At 49.5% G+C, this 19870-nt stretch overlaps 1 protein-coding gene across 13 annotated transcripts; it reads right to left on the reverse strand.

Annotated features, from left to right (window-relative positions):
* Window positions 1-20: 20 nt before the first annotated feature.
* Window positions 21-19407, reverse strand: LOC137930815 (uncharacterized protein ZK1073.1). Of its 13 annotated transcripts, none has more exons than XM_068774132.1 (9): window positions 11922-12026; window positions 11098-11233; window positions 3881-3931; window positions 3516-3579; window positions 2927-3044; window positions 2084-2405; window positions 1596-1714; window positions 1163-1325; window positions 21-489 (listed from the first exon to the last, which is right to left on the reverse strand). In XM_068774132.1, exons 1-9 carry the CDS (start codon window positions 11933-11935, stop codon window positions 289-291), a joined length of 1188 nt encoding a protein of 395 aa, XP_068630233.1. In that variant the 5' UTR covers window positions 11936-12026; the 3' UTR covers window positions 21-288. The 13 variants fall into 13 exon arrangements, with proteins under 13 accessions (XP_068630233.1, XP_068630230.1, XP_068630236.1 ...); XM_068774129.1 differs by having other exon boundaries at window positions 11098-11344; window positions 11922-11990; XM_068774135.1 differs by lacking the exons at window positions 11098-11233; window positions 11922-12026 and adding an exon at window positions 19214-19407.
* Between the last annotated feature and the right edge of the window lie 463 nt (window positions 19408-19870).

The raw sequence follows: 19870 nt of genomic DNA on the forward strand, positions 1-19870 counted from the left end.
AGGTTAAATAAAACGATATAACTGATTATTCATTTATTTATTAAAAACCGTCACCAGAGGGCTGGGGCATCTAGTACAAGGTGGGCTTATAAATACGAAAGCCACAGATATCTCGAATATATGAACCCTATGTTTTTAACATTTTTGTTAAAGTTATTTCAGAGGCTACTTATTGTCTACTGTTGATTATATAACGAAATATTAAAAAATAAATAGGATGTGTATGTGAGTGCAACCAAGGTCGGAAATCAAAAAGAGTTCGCGGGGACGATGGTGCGGCCCCGGCACTTAGCGGTTGTCGAGCGGGGCGGGTGCGGGGGCTGCGGGCGCGGGCGCGGGTGTCAGCGACAGACGTCGGATGTTGGGCGTGTCGTACTCCTCCATGGACATGTTGCGTGACATGCGGCGCTCCACGCCGGGCGGCGGCAGCGACGTCAGCAGCCCCTGCCCCTGGCAGAACAGCAGCACCGACACCGCTACCTTCGCGGGCTGAAACGTAAGGAGCACGGCTGCAGGTAATGAGTAAGAAACCTAAATAACCTGGTGGACCCACAACTATTCCGAGTTCACAGAATGTCTTGTCTACAGAGGTTTTCTCAGAGAAAGCAAGGCAAAATAAAATGTAACAAATGCAATTGATATCCGCGGCAAGTTTACAGTAATTATGAAACAGGTCGCGGCGGTGCGTTCCGCGTGATGTTTTCGCACGCGTAACTATTATGTGGAAAAAGGTCACGGAATAGTAGAGTATTTGTTCACTCATCCACTACCCGATTGTGATCGACAGCTCATCGTCGAGGACGCGTCGGCGGCGATGGGTGGGAAAGGTGTAGAGTAGACTGTACTTGTTTCATTGCGCAGCGAAGGAGCACCCGATTACCGCCGGCGGCCGGTTGCAGTCTTTTCGCGGTCCACTTAATTCGGCGCGGATTGCATGCGCGCGCCGGACGCGCGGCCCACACGACGCGTGCTCAACGAAAAGGCCGCGTCGCACGCGCGTGCCCAACACTATGTGTTTTTCCAGAGCCTGCCATCCCGCACGGCGCAGCGGAGCGAGTCGCGTTACTTTGCACAGAAGAATAAGTATATGTGCGTAACACTGCGGGGGCAGCAGGAGTACATTCGTTAACTTACAAACGATTCGGAGTGCGAGGATACTCACGGCTTCGGCGAGCACGTCGCCCACTTTGTCCACCTTGAGGATGGTGACCTTGTCCTTATCTAGTTCTCGATACATCTTCTCCACGACAGTCGCGTATGGACTGAGCGTGCCCGTCACCAGCAGAATGTCGGGCTGGCAGCCACGCAGCACCAGGTCTTTACGACTGGAAGTTATTGGAATATATTAAGTGGAGCTGCGGACAGTCGGGCGAGCGCCGAGTTTGCACTATCGAGGTTTCGCACTCCGTCGGGAACTTTGTTCATAGACGGTTGACAAGGGGCGCCGCTCAAAAAAATAACAAAGCAGGCTTTATTTAGGTCTTTAATACAAGAAATGTCTAGTACCGCTGGTTGTCTAGTATCGAGGATCAGAGAAAGATCATGAGTGAGAGCCGCGGCGGCGGTTGCCTCGCAGAGGACGCTCAGGGACTCACTTGATGAAGGCGCGCACGTACTGCTTGATGTTATGCGTGTTGAGGTTGCCGCGCAGCCGCGACCGGTACTCGGCCAGCGTGCGCTCGCGCTCGCCCGCCGCGCCGTCGCCGCCCATTTGCTGCGGGACGTGTTGTGTGGGTACATATGTGTAATAAGTTTAATAACAATTCCACAGTTTATCTTCTAAATAGACAACCAAAATTGCTCAAGTTTTCAGCGCAGCGACGTTTGATTGTATATTCGTTACAATTCGCGGACTTCGCGCGAGTGTCTCCTGTTTAAGAACATGTTGCACAAGCACACAGGGGCAGCGTCGAAGTAGTCCCGCCAGCGGGCTCCGCTTTGCCGGTAATATAATTATTTCTAATCTATTTAATAAGTTAAGGGAGAAGCGAGAAAACTTAAGAATTACGTGAAAGGGTCGATATGGAGACGAAGGCGAGGAGAGGCCGCGAGAGGCTATGTAAGCAAAAAGAGGAAAACAAACCTGATAGCGATAGTGAAGATGCTCTTGCAGTAAACTCACGTGTCCGAACTTGTGGTAGATGAGGAACTCCTCCTCGGAGTGGGAGATGTCGGCGCCGCGCCAGCGAGAGAAGCGGCTGCGGAAGGCATCCGCCACCGAGGAAGCGGAGCCGGTGCAGTTGACTAGCACCAGCGCCAGCAGGCGGCGCGGGTGCGCCAGCCCGCAGCGCGCCAGCACGTTGGCACCCGCGCCCTCGCCCAGCCCCACGGCGTACCGTACGCGCAGGAAGTCCAGCACCGTCACCAGGTCTTCACCCAGCGTCTGCAGCGACGGGAACGGGTACCTGCGCGGGGGCGTCAGTCAGCACACGCACACACGCCAAACGATCCGCCAGCCCGCAAACAGTTCGAGCTGTGTTGAGCGGGATTTGTGATAGTAACATTGCGCTTTGTGGGGTCGGGCAGCTGTGCACGGCACCGCCATCGCAAGGCCGTGTCGTACGGAGCTGTGGTGCGCTATCCGCAGTTACATCTGCAGCGCGCGAACGATGCTAGTGAGTACCCGAACATGCTGAAGTGGTGGTAATGTGGTTGTAATAGTGGATGCAAGTGCGAGTAAAGAAGCAGAAGGTAAGTTCGTGGGCAATTGCGTGCACAAGTGCGAGGGCGAGTGCATGAGATTGTGCATAGGCAGGTGTGTTGAAAGATACGTAGGAGCGTAATGGAAAACGTGTCAGGGGAGGTGCGTTGGTAAGTGCTGGATCCTGTGCATGGGCGGGAACGTTGGAAAATATGTGGGTAAATTCTGGAAAATGTGCAGGTACAATTGCGGAGGCACGTGTGTGATTCAATTTGACGAACTGACGATTCTGGTAGGTCGGGCGAATTTTCTTCATGGCCGGGCACGTCCACGTGGATGAAGCAGGAGCGCTCCTTGATCTCAGCCATAGCGGGGCAGTTTACGAAGTCCACCAGCGACGTGTCTGCGGGCAGGGAAAGGGCGCGTGGTCAGCGCCGCCCATATTTTTTAACAACATTTTTAAATATTTTAAACGATTCGATTGGTTGAGCAGCGTGGCTTAACCAATGGAATCGTTCTTAATTAACCCGGAAACATCGAGAGGTTGTCTTTTTAATTAGGAACAAGTTAGCTACATCATAGCTAGGCTAGCGCAAACAGACTGTAATTATAAATTTAAATATTCAATGATGTCGAGTTCCGTAACAAAATTGTCTCCGCAAACCGCCTGCGGCTCAGAAATGCAGCCACAAGTTTCTTTTTGGGAGTTCAGGTGAGTGCCACACACCCCAGCGGCAGCTCGCTCGGCCAGTCCGCGCGCGGTACCTCAGTACTCCGGTTACGAGGGTGCCGCTGCTGAAGCGCGCTGCCGCTCATGATGTTCTGCTGGAAAAGTCCGAGCAGCGCCCCGGCGCCGCTCGCCGCCGCTACTTACGGTTGGTGCCAAGGTCGTGCACCGTGAGGAACACGCATCTCTTGTCCTGTTGGCTGAGGTCGCCCTGTAAGTGAAAGTCCGCGTCACTACCAACTGGTGTGCCGTTCGGCTGCGCAACAAAGAATTTTATGTTGTGAGATAAAGAAACCCCTTAAAAATCATTACATTTTATCTGATGATAAATAAACAAGGAAATTTGCGACGCGCGATCCGTGCACCGCACCCGGCTTCCGCAGTACTCGCCCGCGGGCCGCACGTATAGCACGTGTTGCAGTTTGTTGTGTCATCAACTGTTGGCAGATGTGTTGCGCAGCCGAGAGTGCAGGCGAGCTCTGTACGGGAGCAGGCAGGTCACGGGCACTCACCTGCACGTGCACGTGGATGTCGCCGCTGCGGTCCGTGCTCACCACGTACTTCTGCAACAAGGGAAGAGACGCGTTAGGCGGGCACGTCACTGCGCTCACGAGGGCGGCAACCGGCAGCACTCAGCCCCGGAGTGTCCTTCCGTGAAATCGTATTTCACGGAAGGACAATTGCACCCATAGAATCTACCTTATTAACTTCAAATCCTGCGCATGCTTTTTGTTTGATTTGTCAAATATGCTAGCAGAAGTCAAATACACATACGCGGGTAAACACACACACACATGCCCGTTCACTCGGTCCTTGCGAAAGGTAATGGATGCGAACGAGGCTTCAGCCTACTCGCTGGGCGAGTTTCAAGCGCAGCCCGGGACGCAGCAGTATATCCCAATAGTACGACGGTACAAATTTCTAATGGAATTACCGAAGTCCCTATTTGAAACCTGTATCGAAAGCTAGCCGTCAACGGAACATCGCTATTAATATTGACGCGCAATAGCCGTTGGAAATAACTTTACGAGCGTTTGCGACACCGCAAGCGGGCGCGCGGCGCGGCGCGCGGGGCAGCTCTCGTGTCGCGGCAAAAACACCCAATCTGCATCGATGTCGGCGCGTAAGCGGGCGAAGATTTTGTTTACGTATCTGACAACCGCTTAATGTGCCGGATAATAAATAAACAAGGAACGTGTCCGCTAATACTGTCTTCTCCGTAACGATGTTCGGGGAAGCGGGCGCTCCGCTCTGTTAGCGAAACGCGAGCCCGGCGCCGAATGCGGACGTAAACGTAAACATGCTAAAATTACCGCAGCACGTCGACGGGCCCCCGGCGCCGTGCCGTCGACACGCCGCCGCAGGTGCCCCGCATCCACCGGTCGCGTCCCATCGCCGTCGAAGATGATAGAAACGCAGCAGCAACCAGAAGACCAGAGACTACACTCCGGCGGCGATAAGTGATTTTAAAAGAACCTTTTGTTTTGACCAGTTCTTTATAAAATGAATATCTGGAGAACAGACCTGTGGCGGTTTATCCTCGTGGTCCGTCATGGTATCGCTGTTGGCTCTCAGCAGTACAGAGGACGCGGGGCACACGTGCTCTCCGCCCGCCCGACAGGAATGCAGTGGGAGCGCGCGGGAACGCGAAAGTGTTGCGGCGCGGGCCGGGAGCTCGTTAGAGGCTGCGCACACGCGGGCCGCCCGCCGCAGCGTCTCGTGCGTCGCTCGGCGCGGGCGCATGCCGGCGGCGCACGTGCGCGGTTACACAAACAAACTTAAAAATGGAGCGTAGAAATATTCTCACGTTTCAGACGAATCCGGAGAATTCGTTGCAATTTAGCACTACACTAAAGTTCTGGGCAATAAAGTGGCCGACCGCGATCCCGGCGCCACGCCGATTGAGCGCTACAAAGCTTTTAGACGTGGACATATTCCACAACGAATGACTTGAACTCGGAGCGGACCCGGCAACAGCAGCGCATGCGGTCGTCTGTCGGACCCTAAGTTACTATCTCAGCTAAGCAACACGGCGTCCTGCGCATCATAGCAACAGCCCGCACGCGTCCACCGTCAACCTAGCGGTTTCGTTGATAATGTTTATGATTACATCGACACTCATCCTGCTGATGCAATCCTGGCAGGGTCCAATGCTGAAATGACTTATGGGAACAAGATTCCTTATTGAACACAGGGTGATGGGCTATCGACATTCTTTTAGATTTTATAAATTTGACGCCGTTAGAGCTACGTTATAAAATGTACCTTACATTTTATAATACTTCGTCCGAAGTTACTTGCAGCTTGAATTTTTGGATTATGTCTGAGAACGGACAATATGCGTCCGTCTTCGTCACTTCACCGATATCAAATTAATTCAAAGCTTCACACATATTTTACTTCTTTTCAGCCGATAGACGCCCGCTGAGGCCTCCCCCAAAGCTAGCCGCAGCGGCACGCTCTAATAGCCACACACACTGATTCTGCCTTCGTCGTCAGGCGTGTGGTTTTTAGATAAAAATATGTTCCGGCGCTTCTCGAAGGCTCCCCGTCCGGGTTGGATACGACGACGCTCTCCAAATTGGACTCGCTGGACGGTTTGCTCCGGGTGCACATAGTCGTCTGCAACTCGAGCGACGCACCTCGGTCAACTATTTTAGTCGCTACGAATTGGACGTTAGGCATCAACTTTTTCTTATTTATGTTTATTTCACAGCTTACTTATCCAAAGGCTCTTCTAAGATTATCGAGCATTATACACAAGTCCCCCGTGGTTTCATTCATTATGATTATGTCATTCGCAAATGCACGGCGAGTGAAATACTACCGTTCTTTTTGACGCCGAGTAAGCAGTCCATAAACAATCTGCATCGTGCATTCGCGAATCCAGCCTGACTAATATCGTGGTGTTTTCATACAAGCACTTCAAAATGTTGATGTACCTATAGTCAATCCGGGAGATTGAGAGCGACAGCGCGGCCGAAGTCTCAATAGAATAGAAGGCTTTCAGGCCACGAATGCCAAACACAGTGGCCGATCATATTCTTCAGTCTTCTATATTATCTGGTTTAACGTTCCTCGTACCATTCGGTGATCACTTCCGGTTTTAACCTCGTTAATTACGAAGACATCGTTAAATATCTGCTTTCTGCTCAACATGATGATGTCAAACCGTCCGGCCTTACCCCGTTTCGGACAACTTTATGATTTTTAGATTATTTGAGAGATAACTTGTTCAACTTATCCTCTAGTTCTAACAGCTTCTCTTCAGAGCGCAACATCCTCGCGTTGTATGTGTGTTTGTGTTGTGTTGTACGGCAGGCAGGCGGCAGGTCCCTGCCGGTGATTATTAGCAGACGCTGCCCCGCTGCTATCGCTCTGGCCGGTACCAGGAATAGCAGGGCCGCCGGAGACTAGGAGCCGATTTGTATGTTAGGTAGCCCTCTTAGGGGGAAATACCATAGTCGCTTCACTCGGCAGACGGATTGGCGATTGCGATGTGGCGATAAGGTACGCAAAACACGCTGCAATTCATCCTCTGGAAACTGATTCCTTTGTTGCCTCGTGCGACCTCACATAGAAAAAGGGATGTGTCTATTCTGTGACGCGTCCACACGGCTTTTGGCCGCAATTGTCTCGTGTTACGACGCAAGTCTGCTGTCGTCGAAAATCGAGAGGTTTTATTCATGACTATCAGAGCACGTGACGTACGCAAGCTTATTTTTATTTTTAGTAATATTAAAAATCTCCCAATAGTATCGGTCTACGTTACCCAGATGATACGGTTTTTATTGCCCTGTACTTACACGTCCCCCGCGGCCGCGGATCGACGAAATAAATTTAATAATTTGCAAACGTGCTGTACGTGATGATGACATGATAAAAACGTGTTTTTAAGATTTTTTTTTTAGATATTATTGTCTAAGCGCTCGATAGCTGTGCTGTCAGATACTACAGGATTATCCATTCATTATAGGACACTCTTTATATAATGGGGAAACTAGTTGTTTTAGAGTACAAGAGGATGTAAATAACTTTACTCCAAAGATCTATCCGCTTGTAAAGTAAGTACTTTATATAATTACACATTCGCTAGAACACGTCGGCGACCTCGGAATTATCTCGTCCCATAAATTATCTTTCAAACATTATTGTGATCTCAGATGGTCCCCTAAGCGCTTGCTACCTTTTCAAAAATAGAAGCACTTAGTTCGTATGTGCGTAGAGCGTAGCATAGCGAGGATGGCTTTGTGTTTGGGCGCCGACATATCACATAACCCTGATTAATCGTTTCATGTTAACGGAGTTGAAGGCACACAAAACACTCATTTTGTTTCAAACAATAATTATCTGGTAAAATTTAATATGCTACTTTCATCACTCAGGTTTTGATGTTTTTATGTAATATAACCTCCCCATATAGTCCCCGGCCCCGCCGGGTGCGTGGACGGAGGTGCCGGACGGAGGTGCCGGACGGAGGTGCCGGACGGAGGTGCCGGACGGAGGTGCCGGACGGAGGTGCCGGACGGAGGTGCCGGACGGAGGTGCCGGACGGAGGTGTCGGGCGGAGGTGCCGGGCGGAGGTGCCTGGTGGAGGCGCCAGGCACTCGCGTCCGCCGGGGGAATGAGGCCGACGGCCGCGCTCCTCCGCGACCACGACGCCGTACTGCTCTGTATACAACAAACACTGGAACGGGGCCCGGCCGCAGCTGCCCGTGCAGCGGTATGTGTCGTCGTCTGCGCGCGCGCTCGCCGTTTCCAATTGCCAGCTAATTAGGTCGGCGGCAATTGGCCGCCTGCCGCGCCCTTTGCCCGTCGCTTATTATCCTCGCGCGGAACCGCTCCGTACAAATTAATGAACTTTGCATCGATTACTAACTCGGCCGCGTGCGTTGCCGTTGTTTCAATGTCACAACCGCCAACATGCAACAACGTCACGGTTCAATTGAAATTAAGAACGTAGTCAGCGCGCCGGCGACGCGGCGACGTGGCGGCGCGGCAAAAGAAGTAAAAGTCATTTTATTTCAACTCAGGAATAGGAGACTTGAGAGACACATAAGCATTGTCACCCCGGCATCAGCGCACTCCTGGAGCTGCATAGATGTCGAGGCGGATCTTTTTTTATTAACATAATTTTTACGCAGCGCCTTCCCAGAATGTTATACGACGATGTCTGCATGGCTTCCGTCACTTTTGCTGTTCCAGAGAAGAAAAGCACACATGACATTTCTTCCGGCGACGCACGCCATTCGCGAGCGTCCTCGTGCGCATAGCAGACGCAACAACAATATCACGCGCGACGGTCAAATCAAATTTACGATTAGCCTTTCGCACCTGCCTCGTTTTTTTGTCTTATTTCATGGTAAATTAAAAACGTAATAAAACAAATATTTGCTAGACGCGGGGCACTGTGCGTGCGCACGCGCACTGGTCTCTTGAGACCATATCTTGCTTGTAACCTTGGTACTTTAAACGAGAAAAGTTCAAGCGACTTGTTGTTTGAAATTTTTTGGTTTTGATCAAATTGTTCAATAAACGAGCTCTTTTATTCAAAGCAACGACCGTATTTCTTTTATATTTATATTAACTATATATTTACGGTTATAGATTTTAACGGTTTCTTTTAAGGGGACGCGCAAAGGGTCTCAAAGTTAATTAAAAAATATCGAAAATTTGACAATAAAGGCGTAATTATTTGAAAAAAAGATAACCATTTTTATATACAATATGTTTTTTGTGCCGAAATTAAAAAAAAACATTTTATTTGCAAATGTAATGTTTACGCAATATTTAAATAATTTAAAAACTATTTATTTGGAAGGTTTAAAGGATGGAGGTACCAGTGTACACACCCATATAATACATACATACATATATATGTAATAATATGTGTGTGTGTGTGTGTGTGTAGCTTATTTGCCATATCAGTGTATTCGATAATTACTAACTACACAGTTTGCATAAACTGCCATCTATCGGCATCATTTTTCTTCAGTTTCTGTTTCAAAGAAAGACGTAAAGTTCTGCAACCGTCCCAGATGTCACTGTTGCAAAAATATTTTTTGTGTTGTTTGTATAACGCGGTGGCAACTAATTACCGTGCCATACAATCATCAGAGATGTCACTGAAATGCCGTTTGTTACGAGAGAAATCTCAAGTCATAGATCCACAGCAGCATTGTGGAAGCTGCTGGCAATAATTGTTAAAGTAACAGTAAAAAGTATGCTATGACAGAGAAAAATGTGGACAGAGATAGCGTTCAGCTGCGCGGGCAGATGAAACTCGGTGGTCACGGAGGGCGCGACTGCGCCGGCGCACGCGCGCCGCATGCCTCTGGCGCACTTTTATTTAAAAACGGCCATGAAGAATTCTGTTGCAAAAGTATAATACTACGCAAGGAGAGTACTACGGAACAGGATAAATGTTACAGGAATCGTTGCATTGCCTACTGCTATAATTTTGGTGTTTTATTCTTTTTGTTCTGAAATTGGAACGTCTGTCCCGTTGATTATGAATTGTAATAAAGATGCTTAAAATGTAAACGGGCATTTTACTTTAATAAGTGTAATAATAACACAACACTTACGTTACCTTATGTGAGTACGGATGCCGTGCTCTCTCTCGTGCCACGCGGTGCACGAGAGAGTACCAACCGACGTAAACAAAAGAGACAAAGAGGAGATCCGAAACCGGAGACCGGAGAGGGGCATCGCGAGCTCCCGAAGGTGGCCGAGGGCGACAGCTGAAACAGGACCCACAGGAAGCGCCTCTTTGGCGCGACGCAACTCCGCTGTCGCTCAAACGGCTTCCCGAAGAACTTCTTTAGTCATTTGTTGCCTTCAGGCGCGAAAACTACGTAATTGTTTTATTTATAAAATTAAGTAGTGAGGTACGAAGATGTTATGGCTACATCGTGCGCTCCCGCCCCCCTTATTATCATAATTGTTAAAAGCATCGACACAAGGTGCGCACGCGGTGCAGGCGGCGGCGCAGGTGGAGGTGGCAGAACACTCCGCCCCGACCGCAACACGTCTGTTGTAAAAAGGCTTTACAAGTGAACAACAACCGGCGGCGCTTCAGGCGGTTAGTACTCCAACAACAACCACAAACAAACAAACAAGCAAGTTAACTTGCTTTTATTTACGTCGTCTAATATTTACCACAAACATTAAAGTAAACCGGTGTTAAATAAAAATCGGCAGCACGTACATCCCGTGCGCGAAGCGAGCGGGCAGCAAGCGGGCGGGGAGCGCCGGGGTCGCGGCGGACGGATTGCATCTCTTTGTATATAAGAACTTGTAATAATAAGAACTTGTTCTTGAGAAATCAGTTTATGTTCAGGGTCCAGACGGTTAAGGCGGTTTCAATTACTGCAAGTCCGGCGAGCAGCGCAATATTGCAGCGGATGGTCGCACTATTGCGGACGCAACTAAGACAAGACGACATAGATTCGACTGCGACCTATTAGAACCTGACTCAGAAAAAATTTCAGTGTCCTGTACGTAAATAGTGTTTAGGTTATATATAGATTTTCTAAACAGTTTCATAGTTAGTTGGAAACATCATCGACGTTGAACATGTTACAATCGAATAAACCAAACCACGTGAATATAAAAAAAATAGTTATATGGTCGACACAGCTATCAGGGACCCCGGCGCAGCCCGCGGGCGTCAAGCGTGGAGCAGCGCAGGCACGCAGCAAACGAGGAGGTCTAGTCTAGTCTATACCTGGGCACAGCAGTCGCGCGGGCAGGGGACCAAATGGTAAATGTGGCTCACCGGGGGCTGCGGCTGCGGGCCGCTGGGGGTCCTGAGCAAGCTCAGGCGGCGCCGCTGCTCGGCCGTGAGCGACGCGCGCCGGCTCCTGGCGAGGGCATAGTCCGCGGGGTGAGCCGCGTCGGCGCTGCGCCTCCGCCGCAGCATGGCGAGCCCACGCGTGCGCACCGCGCAGCGCACGCGTCACGACCCGGGGCGGCTGCCGGGCCCGTCATTACTATTCGTTCATCACCGTGCGCACACGACTACAGAGTCAAGTGTTTGTTGAGCAGCTCGCGACGCCCGACGCCGTGCGGCGTGCAACGATCGAGCAACACCGAGCAACACCGAGCTGCCCGCAGCGCGCACCGAGAAACGCGTGCTGCTCACATTCGTGACCAACTCCTCGAGGGAAGCTTCAACGGAACGAGTCGCTTTATGGCCTCAAGTCAAAAAATAAAAATATTTATTTCCTTTAGCCTCGTTACCTTCGACAGACGCTGTGTCGTTTAAAATATTAATGATAAAATTTATACATGTACATACATACAAGTATATGTATACTCGTATATAAACCAGTTAATTATATTAAGACGTTTATATTACAAAAAAATTGTTACACTTATTTTTGTGATCAACAAATTCTTTCTGAACGTGACCGTCGGTGGTTGCGGCCGACCGCGGTCCGAGACGGTCAGCGAGCAGAGGGGCAGGGGGGTACGCGGGTGCGCGGGGTGCGCGGGGTGCGCGGGGAGGGGGGGGGGGCGGATGCCTCGGTAATTCGGGACCACAATCACCTTTTCCTCTCCATTGCAGTGCTTTAGCGTCGGCACATTATCATCGACAGCACTGGGGACGTCCTGGCGAAACCTTAAAATATACGGTGCGCACGAAACCGGGAAGCGAACGTCGGCGCGAGAGTCGGCGCGCGCACTGTGCGCGTCTGGGCGGGCGGGCGGCTGACTGGGGCGGGCGGGGACGGACGGCCGCGTTTCACAATGATCTATCTGACATTTAAAATTGGATCAGACGCGAGAACGTTGGCGCGTCTGGTGACATACCGATCCTCATTCACGACTCCCAGCTGCGAGTGCTCACACGACCACTTCTCTGACCACGTAGCCCATGCATCCAACAACCAAAGCAAACGAGCTACGTGTGTACCCAAAATTTCATAAGACTTTCTAAAAATTAAATGCAAAAGAAACCCGTCTACTGCCGACACCTATTTTTCAGAACGTATTCTGAAGTTTCATGCAAAAATATCAAGTGACACGACGAGAGGACAATACAAGAGGGCCGCAGGCCGTGCAAGCGGACGCAACCACACGCGCGTGGACCCGTTGAATCGCAAGTGTATCGCAATATATGTCTCCGCAAATTGGAAGACAAGAAGAACCATGTCAGCACCCAAGGGCAATGCTTGTGAGATTCAATTCTACTAAAAATCAATGCTACTATAACGGAGGTGGCGTTGAGGAAGGATTGACCTTCATAAAATTAAAATCGCAATCTTACGAGATCGTCTTGAACGTAGATTTCAATCGTAGCACCGCATCAGCGGTCAGTCAGGACCGAGGGAAACACCGAAGTGTAGTAGTAAGAGTTGCAGCGAGGACTCCGACCGTCTTTAACCGAGGTGATCCGGACACGGCGTACGGTTTCGCTGTGACGCATAAATAGAGACAACAAGGATTCTTTTTATTACAGTAAAGGCCAGAGCCGAGCAGAGACTCACGGAAACTTGACTAATATGAAAACTTGTTGGAGTCGGCTCCTCATCCGAATGGCTGTGAGCCGGCAGCGACGGGTGCTGATCACCCGGCACCGCTGCCATTTGTACAGAGCTGGGTACGGTGCTGCCGGTGCGCGGAAACCAACAACGTCGCAGACGTGAGCGGCCCTCTCTTTGTATGCAACAGCGTGTCGTCGCGGACGGAGACGGGCTACTGTTGGGATGATCCTTCTGATTTTTAACTTTTGTTAATTTAACATCGACCCAAATACAGCAAACGCGCCAATAAATTGCCAACGCCGATACCGACGAGCCAGAAGCAAACAGTGCCTACAACATTGCCGAGCGTAACGCATGCTTTCATTTTGTTTAGACGGACTGTTTAATGTTTCGTCAGGAGGTCAGTACCTGATGAAGTCATTTAGATAAGGATCGATTAATAACCGCGCGTGCAATAAGCCAGGGGGACCAAACAATCAATTTATCATCTAAATGTTGTGCGAGGCTTCTAACCTCTATTCAAATTTCCCAAAGAAAAAAATGAACTTTGTTAAAACTGAAGCATCGAGGATGTGCCCGGCCCATGCCTCCTCGACGCCGCCTCGCGGAGACCGGACCGCTGCCCGCTCGGGTCCGCGACATGGATGTAGCCGATGCCCATTTCCAATAACTAAGCCAGGTCAACCCTCTCTTTGTTTTAAAGTACCATAAAGCAGCTCTCACTTATATCACCGCTCTCGTTTCGCGCTCACGGACAGTGTTAATTACTGCTGAGCAGATTATTAGCTTGTGCTGGGGCAGGGTAGTGTGACACGCTCCTTAACCACGCACGGATGGGTGAAGAAACATTTGCATGAATGCATGCATGAAGCAAATTTGATAGCAAACTTCGTATAAAGATAGAGCGAAGAAAAATGAAGCGCATTTATTGCACTCGCAACAGCGACACAGCGCCGCGACGCGGTGACGACGTCCGGAAAACACCGCGACACTTATGATTCATAAATATTGGCTAGAGAGTTGTTTACCGAAAGGTCGCAGAATAGTGTCCGCGACAAAAACAAAAAAAAAAACAAATATAGAACAAAGCTAACGAAAATAGAGGCCGGGCTCTGCGCGCAGCCCACGCGGCCTGCCGCGCCGAGTGTCGCGCCGAGTGCCGGCCGAGATCAGCACTCGGAGGCTCAGCCGTTATAGGATCTGGCAGCGGCCACAACAGGCTACTTCTGGTCTCCTAACGTTCCAGATGTGATACGAGAGGAGTTTTCTTTATCCGTAATAAGGGGCGGCGGCGCATCTAGGCCAGTTGACATCTGCGACGTTCACGGCTGATGTTGATCATTTGGAACAATTAGTTACGACTAGAGGTAAACTTGGACTCATTATTGTCGAATGCAATACAGCCACCGTTTTGCCGGCCAAGTGTTTCCCTCGCTATTACAAAAGTTGTTTACTTTGTACCGAACTTTTTCGCAATCAATGATCGACGGCTGTGTTATTTTTTTTGAGAGTTTGTGTGTTTAAGCGAGCGAGGACTCGAGGTGCATTAGTATACGACTCGACCTCGGGTCGGTCGAGCGGCGGCTAAGCGAGCGAATCCCGTGTGGTGCCGGGCAGGCAGCGGGCGGCAGCGGGCGGCAGCAGGGGCAGCAGCACGCGGCGCGGATGCGGTGCGTACCTGGTGACAGCAGGCGGTGGGGCAGACCGCGACGTGGTAAATGTGCCGCACCGGCGACAGGGGCAGCGGCAGCGTGGCGCTGCGCACGAGCGCCAGGCGGCGGCGCTGGCCGGCCGTGAGCGAGGCGCGCCGGCTCCTGCACGCGCCCGCGGGTGAGTCCGCGCTACACGAGCGCGCCAGCCGCACGCGCACCATGCCGCCGGCGGAGGGCGCACAAGTGTCGCGCGAAGCCCTAGCGGCGCCGCACGCCGCCTAACCGGATTTGCGGCGGGGCAAGGTGCGCACGCTCGCCGGTGGCCGTCGCCGGCCGCGTGACGCGCACAGCACGCGTTTATAAACACGCGCGTGCAATAGCGTTAGTGCGGCGGCAATAATACATAATACAGTTTTTAGGTTATAATTACATCATTATTTTCAAAAATAAAGCAGACGATTTATTTTAAAAGCTATTTTAGATTATATGGCGCTGGTGTACAGCCGGTCAACGCCGTAGTGCTAGGCGGATCGGAGCTCACTGTGCGTCACCTTTTCCTCTCCATCGCGTGCGGGTGCGAGCCGTGCGGCGTGCTACTGCGTGCTGCTGCGTGGTGCTGCGTGCTGCTGCGTGCTGCTGCGTGCTGCTGCGTGCTGCTGCGTGCTGCGGCGTGCTGCTGCGTGCTGCGCGGGCTCCGGCGGGCTGCGACGTGCTGCGGCAGGGCGCGGCGCGGACTGAACGCGCGGCCTGGCCGGCGCGATTTTTAAAATTGGCTCAGCCGCTCGGGCGCCCGCGCTCGCGCGACCCCGGCCGCGTATTTGCTTGCTGCCGGGTCATCGAACCCGCTGCGCGTCGGCGACAAGCAGGCTGGCACGTTTACCCAGTCTCGCCAAAATACCGAGCTTTTTTTTATCGGGGCCGCTCGGCCAAGCGCTCCCTCACTTCTCCTTCCTCGGGTGGTTGTCATACTATGTAGTGACGACAAAAGCCGGCGTTAAGGAAGCTCAGCGTTGTTTCTCCGAGGGACTCGTTCACTTCTCAGCGAACTTATCGCTCGGTTCGGAGTCGTGCGCCGGCGACACCTTACCGATGTAGAGAGATACGAACGGCTTTGACGGTAGAATACGGGATAAAGCTCACATAAAAGTTACGTTTAATAATCAGGGCGCTCTGAGAACGCTAATATTATTCTTGTGAGTGTAAAATCTACAAAAACACACACGCGTTTGTTTCCAGTTAATGTTAATGATAACGTTCCACTCCGTCTCCCACTTTTCCGAAAGTAACTTTGCACCGTTCCGACTTTCTCCAGTTCGGAGGAAAACGTGATTGAAATTTTGGTTCCTGTCCAATTTGACTCGACGCGACGGAACTCACAGCCTGACCGCCTACGAGCAGCAGCTGTGATCACCGTCAAACAATACATGTACACATCTTCAGCCAGGGCTTACAATACCAAGATTCCGGGATCCCGAATACCGGAATAAAACTGGCATTCATGTAAAACTACCGGTATTTCGGTATTACATTAGTTGATGAAAATTGAATTTATGTATAATATAAATCCAATTTAAAATAATGTTAATTAATTACAAGAGTTTTTTTAAGATATACAAACAAATTCATTGTATTAAAATCTATATCAGGCACATTTATTATACAAACGGAGCCGAGTAGGACACCATTGAGGAGCGGCGGTGTCGGCGATACAAAGCGATTGTTTATGTTTACGTCTGCTGCCCAATGAGCAGGCCTCGTTTATAGAAATACATAAAGCGTGTAACACGAAAATTATTAAATAGTTTAGATTAGATTGTTTCATTTTACAAATCAGCTATCGTGTTTACAAGTAAAAATTGAACGATTGATTGTTTACGTTTTTCAAGAGCATACTTTAATAAACAAAACGCAAGTTATTAATATTATTTTATAAATATTTACAATTTTGTTATGTTTTTGTTTCTTTAGTTGTATATTACCATACGAGCCTATTATATGTAAAATGTAACATAGAATTTAATATTGGATTTCATATATTATTTGTCAATAAGTCAATATAGCAAAATATAACTAGTAATTTTTTTATTAATAGTACCGGTTTTAATACCGGTATCCCGGTATTTCAAATATCAAATACCCGTATTAAGATTTTAGTTCGGTATTGTAAACCCTATCTTCAGCCAGGGGCTGTGAAGCTTAAAAACCTCGCGCAGCAACATCAGAGAGCAGAAGCTTGACTGAGCTGCACGGGAGAGACGAATCCGAATACATTTTGATTTGATGAGAAGCGAAGCCCGGGCGGCGCTCTGCGTGCGTGCGGCACAAAAAAATCGTGCGATATTTACTTACAGTCAAGGAAATGTTTACCACGGAAAACACGTCCTGCAGCCTGTCTTTACTGATTGTTACTTGATGTATACCTAAATAAGTTGTGGCGGTCCACGCGGATAGACTAAGATAAAGAGATAAGTAATGCGTTGTTTGTTATTTCTGAACCCGTTCATTTTCACCTTTGGAACTTTTGCTAATCACCAATCACCCTATATGAAGCTAATGATAAAATGAAATAGTTTATTTAAACAATAAATATAACCGAACATCGACATAACTGTACGTTTGTGTACATGCCATCATTTTAATTTGTCAAAGGCTCACGCATTCCGTTCAGCAAAGAAATAAGCAAATCGTTGAATTGCAATACTATATATATATTGGCAGCAAATTGAAAGATATTACGAACTCACAGGCAACACCGACGAACAGCGCTGACCGATATTCTTATGATTGAAATTTGAAAACCCTTTATTCATCACACGACGAGTGTAGAACATCAAAGAGAAATGGCGAAAGAATCATAAGGGGACGCGCGCAACTTTTGACTCGATGTCGAAGTGTATAATAATGAACGTGCCACGAGACAACCGCAGGCGAGCACGTCCCCGTCGGCGGCGCGCTACGTCTTGTGAAGTCGTTTCCAGCGCAGCGACCCCGAGCACAGAAACGTCCTTTGGCAATCTTTATTTTTTTTTGAATGTATTCTATTTTAAAAGCGTAAACATTGCCCATAGGAAGATTTGGTAGCTCAATTAAATCAAAGTTAGGTATAGTACAGTATTTGTTTTTGCTTTTGGTTGTTCTTAGGAAAATTGATAACAACACGGTTCATGTGGACATGCAATACATTTTCACGATTTACTTCTATAAAGTATATAAATCTCCTTTCGAGAAACTTAAGATACGATTGCTTTTTAAATTGCGTTTTTATCTTTTTATGGGAGAACCGAAGAAAGTAGTCAGAGCGTGGTGAGCGCCTGCTACATAACGAATGCCTGTGTCACCGTGCTCACTCAAAGTACTGGGAAAGGCTAATAGGTCGATACCAGATGCGTCGATACCACATGCTTACAAAACAACATTGCTGCCACGGTGAAAATACTACAACTCCGGTATAGTTCAAGGGCACATCACTCGCAGAACTTGGCCTGATTGCGGTCTGCACAGATGTTCAGGGGGCGCGGCGCATTGTCCGAGTACCTTCGCAGGGTTAAGCTCGAGAAAAGTCTCTCGTGCACAGGTGACCGCACGTAGCCACAGGCTGTTGCGTATTTGGTACGGGACGAACGGATTGCCAGTCACGATTGCAGGCGAGGTTGGAGGGAAGTAACATCGTCTCGCCAGTTGACCAAGAGACGACAGATCTTTCTGGAGCACTATACGAGGACAATCGGAACAGTAATGAAAAGGAAAACGAATCAAGAAGGGAAATAAATGTTGCCAACAAACTGTGAAAAACCGAAATGAAAGTTGCGATATGGAAATGTATAGTAGTGAAAGATAATCAAACAATGGATACAAAATAAAAGTTAAATAAATATAATTATTGCAAAATAAAGTTCAAAAATAAAAAATCTGCAATTTATACAGTATTCTGAAAGGCGAAGGGAGGTAGGCGATGTATGACAGGTAACGAGGTATGGAAAGTAGTGAAGGAGAATGCTACTCATTCTAGAAACGACTAGAAATAAAGATCTCAAGAAGGACATAAGAGGAGGCTGAAAATAACATAAAAAGTTGTGAAATTTGTAGTAAATAAGATCCCTGCTGGCACACGGTAGGAGAGCATGACAGATGCCCAAAAACGGGGAGCCAAAAGAAGACTGTGGCGCGCAACACACGCGGCACCGGGCGGCACCGGGCAGCACCGGGCGGCCGGCGGGCGGCCCGCGCGACTGCCTGCGGGCGGTCGGCGCTCACTGATGCACCCAAACTAGTAAAGTTGCGCGAGCCCGCCGCGCCGCCGACTTCGCGACAAAACCGTTAAACCCAAATTCAATTACAAAATATCGTTATTCAAACAGGAATTTGCGTACACTTTTGAATGTTCGATAATTTTAACGTTATAAGCAGTAAGCTACCGCCGGCTCCTAACGCTGACCTGCTGAGTAGAGCTAGCCAAAAGCTCAGTTGCTCTTTTAAATTAAATTTGACATATTTTCGTATGGGCATCAAAACATTAATTATTTAAATGTATCAAAAAAAACAAAGTTCAGTGATAACATTACACTCCAGTGTACACGGAAAAAAAAATTTGTTATAAAATATTTTGCAACTTTGTATTTGACACATCGCTCAACTGGTGCGTCAGGCGCAGTGAAGTATTTCAGTGAAGCGGAGTGTTGGTGTCGGTCCGCCGCGCACTCACCTCCTCGAGGCAGAGCCTCTGCCGCCGGAAGAACTGCGAGATGCCGCACAGGTACATGGCGCCGCCGCGCGTTCGCCGCGCACACTCCGCTGCGGGCCGCGGCCGCCGGCCGTCGCCGTAATCACTGATAATTGGTCGCGCGTACAGGGTGTTGCGGCACGGCTCGCCTGCGCTAGCGCCGCGTGTCGCGCCGGATCGCCTACGAGTGTTTGCATGCAACCGACAGCGTTTGTGATAAATTAAACCGATTTCAACTACAATCAGTTGTCGCGCGACGACGCGGACCCAGCGACAGCGACTTATCGCGCGCGCAGGCCTCTTCGGCGCGCACTGACTGCCAGCGCTCTGCTCCTGCTCCATCCGCGACAAGCTGCCGGCTTCTGTTGCTGTATTTGTCACTGACAGCATACAGAAGCAATTGTAACATTCGTGCCTCAGTGAACTGTTTCCATTATTTATTAGCGGATAAAACCCGATAAAAAGTTTATACTTTTTTAAAAGAATAATCAACATCCTGTGTCGCGACGCGGTTGGTTCGAACCGGCGCGCTCCCGCGGGAACCGACCGCTCCTTTAATTGTTTCAAGCGTGCGACCCCCCCCCCGCTCCCCCTCGGCGTCCCCGTGCGCGTGAGCATTCGCGCGCACGCCCCCTCGAC

The sequence above is a fragment of the Battus philenor genome, unplaced genomic scaffold (genome assembly GCF_028537555.1).
Source record: "Battus philenor isolate CCGP_79_NKW_IND1 unplaced genomic scaffold, ilBatPhil1.0.hap1 SCAF_7, whole genome shotgun sequence".
NCBI lineage: Eukaryota > Metazoa > Arthropoda > Insecta > Lepidoptera > Papilionidae > Battus > Battus philenor.

What these genes read in the sequence shown, in the direction of transcription:
- LOC137930815 (XM_068774129.1), bottom strand. Translation starts at nt 11,292, where the DNA reads ATGCTGCGGCGGAGGCGCAGCGCCGACGCGGCTCACCCCGCGGACTAT. An exon ending in GCACGACCTTGGCACCAACC is followed by an intron (nt 3,045 to 3,515) that starts GTAAGTAGCGGC and finishes CCCTGCCCGCAG; the next exon opens with ACACGTCGCTGGTGGACTTC. An exon ending in GCGACGTGCTCGCCGAAGCC is followed by an intron (nt 490 to 1,162) that starts GTGAGTATCCTC and finishes CTTACGTTTCAG; the next exon opens with CCCGCGAAGGTAGCGGTGTC.